Genomic DNA, 12,717 nt, shown 5'->3' on the forward strand with positions numbered 1-12,717 from the left:
ATTGGATATTACCAGTAGTTGAGGCATAATGATGAAAGAAAGCAAGCTTACACAGCATCAGCCAAAAAAGAATAAAAAAGAAACCTTCCCATTTTACCCATCCGGTCACCCCAAATGTTAGTCTAGTTCAGCCTTAAATTTATTTAAGCTATCAACTTCCAGAACAACAGATGGAAGCCTGTTCCAGTAATCAACTACCTGCTGGCTAAATGCAAACTTCTGCACTTCTATTCTACAACTGTCTTTCCTCAATTTGAATCTATGCCCCCCTCAGGTGCCTAACCTCAGCAAGAGGAAGTATCCCATCAGCATTGAGCCTGCTCAAACCATTCAAGACCTTATACACTTCACTCAGATCATCTCGCAGGTGCCTAGTCTCCAGATGCTGCAACTTGCAGAATTTAAGCCTTTCTTCATAAGTGCACCCCTTTGTTTGCGGCGCCTCTGTAGCCAGGTGGGAAGGAGCAGCAGTGCGTAGCACACGCTTCTTGATTAGACCAGGGTTCGAGCCTGTCACCACCAAATACGGCGGATGTGGAAAGGTCAGGGAATGACTACCGCATATCCCTCAGCAATATGGCCTTAGTTGCCAATGCTCCTAAAAACCAAATAACAACAACAGCATCCCTTTGTTCCTCTCACCAATCTTGTTGCCCTTCTCTGTACTCTACATCCTTCCGAAAATGAGGTCTCCAGAGCTGTACGCAATACTCAAGGTTTGGTCTGACCATTTCCTTATACAAGGGGATAATCACCTCCTTGTCTCTGCTAGCAAAATTCCTTTATATCATTGACAAAACTCCATGGCCTGCTCTGGCAGCCCATCTGCACTGCTCAGAGAACTTTATATTGGACTGCACAATTATCCCTAGGTCTTTTTCATTCTTCACCTCCCTGAGTGTAATACCACACTCAGGGAGGTATATTTCTCTTGGGTTACTGCCACCCATGTGTGGTACTTTGCATTTGTCAATTTTAAACTTCAGCTGTCACTTCTCAGCCCATCTATCTAACTTTTCTAGATCCTGTTGCAGTAGCATCCTGTCTTTACTGTCATTAACAACCTTGCCAACCTTTGTATCATCTTCAAAGTTGGACATTAAGCCTGATATACCTTCGTCGATATCATTGATAAATGCACCAAACAACAATGGGCCCAGCACGGAATCCTGGGGAATTCCACTAGTAGTAGTTTTAATCCACGAAGAGCAGTGTCCATTTATTACCACTCTCTGCCATCTCCCACTCAACAATCCCTTTATCCATTGCAGCAACTTGCCCTTAATACCATACTGCTCCAATTTGTACAACAGTCTTCCATGTGTCAAAAGCTTTCCCGAAATCCAAGTATATGATATCTGTAAATTTAAAATCCCCCATTACAAGACATTTTGATTTATCGGCCCACTATTTCTCTGCACAACTGTTCGTTGTACTGATCAGTGTCATTAGGCCTGTAACACTCTCCCACTCCCATTTTCCCTTTTCCAGTGTTTATGTCATACCAAACAGACTGAACATAGTACTGTCCGCCCATGTCAACTGGATGCACTTCCTTAGATTTTGTTTCTTAATTAACAGTGTAACCCCTTCCTTTTTACCCTGTCCTTTCTGTACACAATTGTACTCCCCAAATTCCAATTCTGCACTGCTTGTATCTGTGTGACACCATGTCTCTGATATCCAAACAATATCTGCATTTGATGCTTTGATCAGCACTTCAAATTCATCAAATTTCTTTACTATACTTCTATCATTGGTATACATGCACCTGTTCTAACTCTTAGTTAGTAACACAGCCCATGTATTTACTTGTTCCATGATGACTCCCAGCAGCTCTTGAAATCCCCAGCAACGTTCTCTCTAGGCTGCTGCTCAATAGAATAGAAACAGTGCAAGAATCACTTTTGCCACTGACTGCAGCTACTGTTAATCTTCTAGTCTATTAATACCCCCCCCCCAGGCTAGCAGTTTTCCAACCCACCTAACACTCCCTCGATAGCATCAGCAAATATTCTTCAACCCACCCTTTCTATTTAAGTGTATCCTATCCCTGTAGAAGCAGTCTCTCCTGTTAGCAATCAGAGACCATGCTGAAAAAAATTCTAACTTGTGAGCCTTGCACCATCTCTCCAGGACAGAATGGATTGACAAGGCTCTCATCGTATACTCCCTTCTGTCGTGTCTGGGCAGAATTGCAGACACTTTCAAATTTAACCCCACTCACGACTTTTTTTCACCGTTGACTTGTACTTGTTAAGTAAACCTGCAGATCTCTTACTCTTAAGGTCATTAGTGCCAATTTTTTTTTTTTTTTTTTTTTTTTTTTCCTTAATGAGAACTCCAAACACGAGAGGTATTTGAATCTATAGTACTTAGTATCATGCTTGGGTTGGAGGTTGAAAAGATATTTGTTGACATTAGACTTGAACTTCTGCAGTCTAATTTTCGGTATAATATCGGTGTGTAGATACACCATAGACAACTCTTAAGAAACTACAAAGTAGCTGTTGTAGGCATCATTTGCTCTTTCTCATATTGTGCTCTGCCTTCACGATGAGTTTCCATGATATTGCACTACCTCGAATAACTAATGCTTCACTAATAGAGAAGACTATTGTTACTTATTCACAGTGAGTACCACCACCCAGACATGTTTCAAGGCTATTGTATTATGCCTTGTGCATTTAGTTATTTTAAATATTGTCATATACACCTTTCGGCATCTCTCATATTGTGTGATTATCTTTGCAAATGGATCGTCATGTCTGCAATACCAGGGTACCTGCCCACCCACTGATGAGAGGCCAATAGCCTTGAAACATGTCTGGGTGGTGGTACTCACTGAGAATAAGTAACAATAGTCTTCTCTATTAGTGAAGCGTTACTTATTCGAGGTAGTGCAATATCATGGAAACTCATCGTGAAGGCAGAGCACAACATGAGAAAGAGCAAATGATGCCTACAACAGCTACTTTGTAGTTTTTAAGAGTTGTCTATGGTGTATCTACACCCCGATATTATTAGCATTAGTAGAGGCATTTGATGCAAGAAAGCAAGCTTATGCAGCATCAGCCAAAAAAATTAAAGTTAAATAAAAAAATAACCACTGCCACTTCACCCCTCTGTTCGTTCGAAATACCTGTCCAGCCGAGCCTTAAACTTATTTAGGCTATCAACTTCCTCGACAAGGGATGGAAGTCTGTTCCACCTACCAACCATCCACTGGCTAAAGGCAAATTTCAGCACATCTATCCTACATCTGTCTTTCCTCAATTTGAATTTATGCCCTCTCAGGTGATTATTCTGAGCAAGAGGAAGAATCCCATCATGCACTGAGCATGCTCAAACCATTCAAGGCTTTGTACACCTCTATAAGATCGCCTCGCTGGTGCCTAGTCTCCAGACACTGTAATTCGCAAAACTTAAGCCTTTCTTCGTAAGAGCACCCCTTTGTTCCATTCACTAATCTTGTTGCCCTTCTCTGTACTCGTTCCAGCAGCTCTACATCCTTCTTGAAATGAGGTCTCCAGGCCTGTATACAGTACTCTAGGTGTGGCCTGACCATTGCCTTATACAAGAGAATAATCACCTCCTTATCCCTGCTAGAAAAATTCCTATATATCATTGACAATACACCATGAGCTACTCTTGCAGCCCGTCTGCACTGCTCAGAGAACTTCATATCTGCCTGCACAACCACCCCAGGTCCCTTTCATTCTCTACCACTGTCAGTGTAGTACCACAGAGTTGATACGTTGCTCTGGGGTTGCTGTTTCCCATATGTAGTACTTTACATTTGTCAATATTAAACTTCATTTGCCACCTCTCAGCCCATCTGCTCAACCTTTCCAGATCCTGTTGCAGCAGCATAGTGTCAGTAGTGTCCTTGACAACCCTGCCAACCTTCGTATCGTCTGCAAACTTGGACATTAAGCTTGATATACCATCATCAATATCATTTATAAATACAGAAAACAATAAAGGCCCCAATACTGAACCCTGAGGGACTCCACTAATAACATTAGTCCACGATGAGCAGTGTCCATTGATTACCACTCTCTGTCTTCTCCCCCCCCAACCATCCTCTTATCCATAGCAGCAATTTGCCTCCAATGCAACACTGCTCCAATTTGTGCAGCAGTCTTCAATGTGCAACAGTATCAAAAGCCTTTCTAAGACCCAAGTATATAATATCAAAGTTATTCCCTGCATCCAGTTCTTGTGTGACTGCATCATAGTATCCAATCAAATTGGTCAGGCAAGACTTCCCCTTAACAAAACCATGCTGTGTCTGAGCTATAACTGAAGTCTTGTCTAGATGATCCTGCAGTGCTTCTTTAACCAGTGCTTCCATTAATTTTCTGGGAACAGAAGTTAAACTCACAGGTCTATAATTACTTGTGTCAGCCTTTGATCCCCCTTTGTGAATTGGGGTCACATTTGCACATCTCCAGTCCATGGGTACCTCCTCTGAATCCAAGGAAGCTCTCATAATTATGGCTAAGGGTTTGCTTACTTCCATTGCTGCCTCCTTTAATATAACTGGATAGATTCCATCCACCCCAGTGCCTTTCTTGTGTTTATCTTCAACAATTTCTCCTCCACTTTACTCTCAGTTATTACAAGATTTTCTAGCTTACTGCCAGAGTTGAATACACCTCTGGCATTCCCCTCGCTGAATAACTCCTCATGTGTGAATGTCGATGCAAAATATTCATTTAGTTTGTTAGCTACCTGAGCAGGATCATCAACAGTTAACCCATCGATATCAAGTGGACCAATCTGATTCATCCCCTTCCTTCTAGAGTTTACATAAGTAAAGAACTCTTTTCTGTTTTTCTTTGCATCCTTTGCCAAGGATTTCTCGTAATCTGCCTTTGCCTGCCTAACCTCCTTTGTAACTTGGTTACAGATCAACTTGTATCTATCATAGGCTTCTGTGTCACGTGTTAATTTGTATGTATCCCAAGCATTTTTCTTCTCTGCCATATGCCTCATTAGTTCATCTGTCATCCATTTAGGCCTAAACCTTGAACAATATTTCTTAGTTGGTATGTAAAGCCTAGTAGCTTCCAAGATAAGTTATTTGAATGCTTCCCATTTTGAATTTGCTGTTGGTAACATCATCAGTTGATCCCACTGTATAGAATTTAAATACTGTCTCAGTCCACCGTAGTCGCCTTTACGAAAGCAATACCCCCTTCCCTTTACCTCTAATGGTAGTTACCTATTTGAGTAAATCCCACTTCAGAACGCTGTGATCACTGCCACCTAGTGGTTCATTTATCTGCAGATTCTTAATGCATGAAGAATCACTACTGATAATCAAATCAAGAGTATTACTCCCTCTAGTTGCTTCCTGAACGTGCTGATGTAGAAAACAATCATCCAATAAATCCACAAAAGCCTTGCTAGTGTGTGAGTGACCAGCCCTCAAATTCCAGTCAATATCTGGGAAATTAAAATCCCCCATAATAAGACTCTGATTTACTGGCCCACTCTATTTCTCTGTACAGTTTCTTATTATACTCATCAGAGTCATTAGGCCTATAGCACACTCCTACTCTCAATTTTGATCTCCCAATGCTTATGTCACACCAAACTGACTCGACACTGCACTGTCCAGCGATGTCGACTGGCTTCACTTCCTTGGATTTTATGTGTTTCTTAACTAATAGCATAACCCCTCCTCCCTTCCTATCCTGTCTATCCTTTCTGTAGACATTGTACTCCCCAAATTCCAGTTCTGCATTCCTTATATCTGTGTGACACCACGTCTCTGAAATCCCAACAATATCTGCCTTTGATGTTTTGAGCAATTCATCAAATTTATTTACTAGACTCCTAGCATTGGTGTACACGCAAGTATACATGCACCTGCTCTTCCTCTTAGCCACCCTAACACAACCCATGTGTTTACTTGTACCCCAATGGTTCCCAGCAGTCTCTGAAATATCCTGCATCTTATTTTCCAGGCTGCTGCTCATTCCAATAGAAGCAGTGCAAGAATCACTTTCTCCTCTGCCAGTGGCTACTGTTAATCTATTAGTCCTTGTATCCCCCCAATCTAGCAGTTTTCCGACCCTCCTAACACTGCCTCGATAGCATCAGCAAACATTCTTGCACCCTTTCTATTTAAGTGTATCCCATCCCTGTAGAAGCAGTCTCTCCTGTTAACAAGTACAATTATATAGATATTAAACTCTTAATGTATTATTCCTTGTGCATTTAGTTATTTTAACTAATTTTCAGGAAAGACACATGAAGGAAGATTGTTCCAGAAAACTGCAGTTGAATGATTAAATGAAGAAGATGAATAGTTGGCTCTGTGAATTAGAAGTTGGACAGTAAATTGGTGTTGGCACGTGTTTGGACTGTTTTGAAAGAGAGAGTAGGAATTATAGAAGCCAGTTCAGAAGAACACTGCCCATGGAAGTATCCGTAGAAAAGGCATGCAGCAGAAACAGTACATCTGAGACAGCGAGTGGGAGACTCTGTTAAAGAGGAGTCATTAATTAACCTAACTGCCCTCTTCTGAATGAAATCTAGAAGCCTGAGAGAGGTTTTGGGGGCACTACCCCAGATGTGAAAACAATATTCCATGGCAGGGCAAATTTGCGATTTGTACAGAGTGAACAGCTGTTTGGAAGAAAAGTAATGTCGGGAGCAAAAGAGGAAAAACAAAGTTTTTTAGATTCAAAGGAAGCAATATTTGTAATGTGCTTGTGCCCAGAGAGATTAGAAGTCGTAGTAATCCCCAAAAGAGATATATCGGCTTGCCTAGAAATCGAAGTGTCACCAAAGATATGCATTGGAACAGAAGAATCTTTTTTGCGAGATATAAGACGAGACTGAGTTTTAGAAGGGTTGAAATCAACTAAGTTGTCTTTGCACCACTGGCGATCGTCATTTAAGGAATTGGTAGCGGATATTCAAGAAGTTGAAGCTGATTGAGCAGGGCAAGGTTTATCAAATTGGAAAGTGGAATGCAATGTACTTTCATTGGCAAACTGTGGATAGGATTGCCAGTCAATGGAAGAAGGTCATTAATATACAAGAGAGGAAAAGAATGAGGGAAAGAACTGAAACTTGGGGGACACCAGCATTAGTGGAGAAGTTAGAAAACAGAGAGCCATCTACCATCACCCTCAGTGAGCGATTAGAAAGAAAACTGGATAACCAATTACAAAAAACATTTGGCAAACCATAAGATGGATAAAGGGATGATTGAGTGGGAGAAGACAGAGTGATAATCAATGGGTACTTCTCTTTGTGGACTAATGTTATTAGTGGAGTCCCCCAGGGTCCATTGTTGTTTTTTGTAATAATTAATGATATTGATGATGGTATATCAGGCTTAATGTCCAAGTTTACAGGCAATACGAAGGTCGGCAGGGTTGTTGATGACACTAATGACAGTATGCTGCTGCAACAGGATCTAGAAAAGTTGAGTAAATTGGTTGAGAGGTGGCAACTAAAGCTTAACATTGACAAATGTAAAGTACTGCATATGGGAAGCAGTAAACCGAGAGTAATGTATCAACCATGTGGTACTACACTGACACTGGTAGAGAGAGAAAAGGAAATGGGGGGGGGTAATTGCGCAGGCAGATATGAAGTTTTCTGAGCAGTGCAGACAGTCTGCAAGAGTAGCTAATAGTAATAGTGTCTTGTCAATGATATACAGCAATTTTTCTAGCCAGGGATAAGGAGATGATTATCCCCTTGTATAAGGCAGTGGTCAGGCCACATCTTAAGTATTGTATAAAGGTCTGGAGGCCTCATTTTAAGAAGGATGTAGAGCTGTTGGAATGAGTACAGAGAACGGCAACAAGATTAGTGAATGGAACAGAGTTGCTCTTACTAAGAAAGGCTTAAGTTTTGCAAATTACAGTGTCAGAAGACTAAGCACCTGCGAGGTAGGCGACTCCGTAGCCAGGTGGGAAGGAGCAGCAGTGCATAGCACACGCTTCTTGATTAGACCGGGGTTCAAGCCCGTCACCACCAAATACGGAGGATGCGGAAAGGTCAGGGAAATGACCACCGCATATCCCGGAGCAATATGGCCTTAGTTGCTAATGCTCCTAAAAAAAAACCAAATAACAATAACAATAACCTGCGAGGTGATATGATTGAGGTGTATAAAACCTTGAATGGTTTGAGCATGCTCCATGCTTATGGGGTTCTTCCTCTTGCTTAGAATAATCGCCTGGGAGGGCATAAATTCGAATTGAGGAAAGTCAGTTGTAGGATAGATGTGCGGAGGTTTGCCTTTAGCCATTGGGTGGTAGATTGCTGGAAAAAACTTCCATCTGTTGTTGTAGAAGTTTGATAGCTTAAACAGATTCAAGGCAGAACTAGACAAACATTTGGAGTGGATGGGTGAAATGAGAAGGGGGTTGTTTTTTTTTTTTGGCTGTGCTATATAAGCTTGTTTTTTTGTATCATGTGCCCTTGCTAATGCTAATATCTGCCACACTCTGTACTGTATTTTATTATGCTGCATAAATTTTAATTCTATTACAACATATAATTTGTAGAAAAGTACAGATACTGTACATATATATTTTTGAACTGTGAACTTTGCAAACAGTAGTATTTTTAAGGTTCGAAATGTACTTTTTTTAATTTTTTTTTATTTTACTTATTTTTTTTTTCTTTAGTATGAAGAGATTATTATTTTGATTGATTAAATTTCCTTTTTAAATTTAATTATAGCAACCAAAGACCTTGATTATACCTCTTGACATTATTTGCATTACTGATCAGGATCATTTTCTTCAAGTGCTAAGGCTTCGTCTATAAGAGAAAATGCTTTTGAAAGTATAAGAAAGAATTTTGAAGTCAAGATTATTTCTTGCTCAGTATTTCTTTGTTTCTTTTCAGCAATTCCTAATGAAATTTTTCAATAAAATAGCACCTATTACTCAAACTTTTCGTTTTGATACCAAATTACCAGAAGGTGTTCTTTGTAGTCCCTCCCCTTCCATAAGGCTTTTCAGATTTCAGAATTGTAAAACCATTAAAGGTTGTAATTTAAAATTTGCTTGCATTTTAACTACATAGAAGAGTGCAATGAACTTTGGTTGCTTGAAATCCATATCTTAATTCTCTAGACAGCGAAGGCCAGAGGAGTGTATAAATTTGTTGTGAATTGCATACATATGAAATTATTAATAGGACATGCTTTTTTGTGTGGCTGCATACAGGACTCAAACCTGCAATTTCCTTACGTCTGGCCATGCATGTTGTCTACTGCACCCTGGCTGGCCCATTAGTTTTACTAGGCATTTTCTTCCAGTATAAAGCTGTTTCATCAATGTCTCTAAGCCCTTTTGGACTATAACTGTGACCTTTGCACCTGAGTTAAGGTGCACAAAAATTTGAAATTCTTCGTGCACAGGAAAAATCAGCGAAAAATAATTCAAAATTTATTTATTTGATGCCACCTATATTTTCAATCTTTTCTGAACTCATCTGTGAAAAATTCATGTTTTGTATTAAAAACATATTTTTAATTTTTGAAAATTAAAACTCCATTTAGACCTATTGGCAAGTAAATGGAAATTTAAAACCTGTGTGCCTCGACAAATGCTTTGCACAAACTTATCAGCAACAGGAGTGCTCACCACATGAAACTTGAAGCATGCACATCAACAGTTTGATTTCAGATTATGCATCAATGTTATGAAGTCAGAGAGTGATTGGAGTAAAGTACACAGCAGTAATGAGAGCCTATTATCAATATTGTATATGATATAGTCAGTCAACACAAGGATATAATTAGGTTTAACTTAATTATGAATTTTTCCTAACTGTGCAATAATTAACTGACACTTCTGGAATTTTCTTGAATTATCCAACTGACTGATTCCAGGTTAATTAATTTTTATAAAATTTATTTGCTGCTTCTGCAGCTTCCGTTCTCCAATTATATTAACATTATTACACTTTTAAAGTGATCTAACTGGCCAACACTTGTGTTAAATGGTTAATTTAGCACAAGTGCTGATTAATTTTTCTTACCTTTTTATATAAACTTCTAGCTTTTCCTGTAAGAAAAATAGACTAGGAGCACTGCATTTGGGTTTTGATGCTCCTTCCATCTTTTCTAGACAGATGGCCTTGGACATTATACCCTTAGCACTTATTACTGCTGTACATTTAAAACTTATTTTTTTTGTCCACAAGCAGTGTGTGCAGTCACATTGTGGAAGATTCATTGCATGCACACTGTCAACAGCATGTACTCTCTTTTCTGGGTGTTTAATCACTTTCAGTACAGTTACATTAATACTTTTAGTACTGCAATTGTACCATGTGCTGGAAATTCAAATGAATGCAGGCCAAAATGTGGTCATTCCACACCTGCATGCAGTTTCCTAAGTTGGTGTACATAAGTGGGTGAAAGCTGTGGAAGCTTTGTACTCACTTTATCGCAGTAAACGAAATGATACCAGTTAGTTTTTAAACATTTATTCATTTCAGACTCATTTCATGGATCTTATATAGATATGTATTAATGGCATGTAAAAATTGCTGTTCACTTAGAATACAGTTTGACAAACAGGTGCATACTGGTTCATAGTATGAGCTATTTCTTTAAAGCAGTGGTGGAAGCAATTTTTTTCAATTTCCAAGAAATACTTGTCAATAGAAAAAGTTCGTTTAAAGCATGGCTTCGGAGTATAGCACTGTACTTGAAGTCAAGCTAGAAATTGGAATTCTTTCATATTCAGTGAGAAGTTTGATATTAAAAGGAAATCGCAAATTCATGTTATGCACATTTACCTGGCCCTCAATTAAACATTAATTTCAGCCTCTTTTAACAGAATACCAACAAAATGCATAAAAATGTGATTTAATGACAATGATTTAATTTAATGACAAGACATCTGTGTGAAAGCTTATTCTACATAATGGAAGAAAATTGTTATTTTTGCATTTCAGAAACTCTGGTAGATAAAGCAAAACAAGAGGAAGAACGCTCATCTGGTGAACTTGCCAAAAAATTAGAAGAAGCTCTGACTGCAAAACAAGAATTTGAAGCTAAACTGGCCCAAAGTGAGAGCAGACAGAAGGAATATGAAAGACAGTTAGGAATTACTTCTGCAGTAAGCTAATTTCTAAAATATTATAATCTTCAAAAACTACCATATACATACTTGCTATATCTTATGATTTTTAAAAAAAGAAATATCTTAAATTATTTCTTTAAATATTGAATTGAATAATTTCTGCATCTTTCTAAAGTTTTTTTGTAGTTAATTTTTTTGTTTGTTTTCTGAATTGCATTGCCCAGAATACCCATGCTCTCCATTTTTTAGACATATACAAGAGATCATTATAGCTTCTTATGTTGCCTCATTGGTAGTAGAAATTTACAAAGCACACACAATCAGAAATACAACAGAATTGCAGTCTAGATTGTATCATGTCCATGCTACAATCTAGACTTTATACATTTCTTTAATTAGTTGCAAGCAAGTATAAATGGTACTGATGCAGTCACAATCCCATTTACATGGCTAAGTTTGGATGTGTTTAGTTTTTTCATGAAATGTGCAGATGTTGGCAAACTCTTAAGTGAATAGCACAGATGACATTATCAAACTTCATTACTGTTGTCACTAATTTTGTAAACCAAGCACAATTAACTGAAAGATGAAAAAAAGATCAAAACACGTAAGATTAAGCATAGTCATTATCATTGATATGACTGTTATATATGGTTAAAAATTTTATTCATTATTGAAATAATTGTGAACTCCTCTATTAGTGATCACATTGGAATATATAACAGAACTTTTTTTTTTTTTTTTTTTTTTTTTAAATTTAAACTGCAGAACTCCCTTATAATATTTTCAAGAGTTCTGAATTTGGCACAGTAACTGCTATTACTGCAGGATATTTGCCCCAAATGTAACAAAAACATTGGAACATTACATGTGCACTGCATCATCACACTTTGAAGGTTTGTTTGTCTCGGGATTTATTGGGTGCATCGGCAACTATGGCCATAGTGCACCACACATTGAAGGTTTTTTACTGCTAATGCAGTTTGTGTTGATTACTTAATCAGAAGTCTTATTTCTGTCTACACTTCGTGTGTACTTTTGTGTATTTTGCAGTCTTGGTACTTAAGACTAACTTGATGATGGAAGAAAAATTACAGGACCTTAAAATGGCCCATGCCCTATAGATTTCTACTTGTCAGGCTAATGAAAAGACATGAGTGTTACAGACTTGTTTCAGTAAACCTAGATAGTAGTGGCAGAGTTGTCAGACACTTCAAGAATTACAGTGGGTGTCAGTGCAAGCCTCTCTTTTGTGTTACCTTTATGTAAAATTCACAACCCCTCGCCTAGAATTTTCACTAACCTGTAGATTTTTTTTATTATTATTATTACCGACAATACAATCTTTTGTTCTACCATAACTAACAAATCTTAGTGACTTCCTTTCTTCTATCATTTCTTATTCTAAAGGAAAGAAAATGACCAAGATTTTCTTGTTTTCAGTATTCAACAAAAATAAATTATTTCCTATTTAACTTGCTCATCTGTCTGTTCTCATCCATAGCATGTTCACACTTTCTTTGTCAGTGCCCCACTTCCAGTTACATACATATATTATAAATGTAGTATGTTTTCACCAACATACTTATTATATCTATTTGCCTTTTCTATTTTTCGTTAGAAGTATTAAAGTAAA

At 38.2% G+C, this 12,717-nt stretch overlaps 1 protein-coding gene across 1 annotated transcript in view; it reads left to right on the forward strand.

Moving 5' to 3' along the window:
• LOC150078004 (protein diaphanous-like) overlaps positions 1-12,717 on the forward strand; it is a 278,573-nt gene that overhangs the window by 152,452 nt on the left and 113,404 nt on the right. Inside the window, 1 exon segment of the mRNA XM_090384426.1 lies at positions 10,954-11,117. Within this exon segment, the coding sequence (XP_090240552.1) occupies positions 10,954-11,117 (164 nt within the window).

The sequence above is a fragment of the Mastigoproctus giganteus genome, chromosome 11, assembly GCF_048544385.1.
Source record: "Mastigoproctus giganteus isolate SK-2022 chromosome 11, ASM4854438v1, whole genome shotgun sequence".
In the NCBI taxonomy this organism is placed as follows: Eukaryota; Metazoa; Arthropoda; class Arachnida; order Uropygi; family Thelyphonidae; genus Mastigoproctus; species Mastigoproctus giganteus.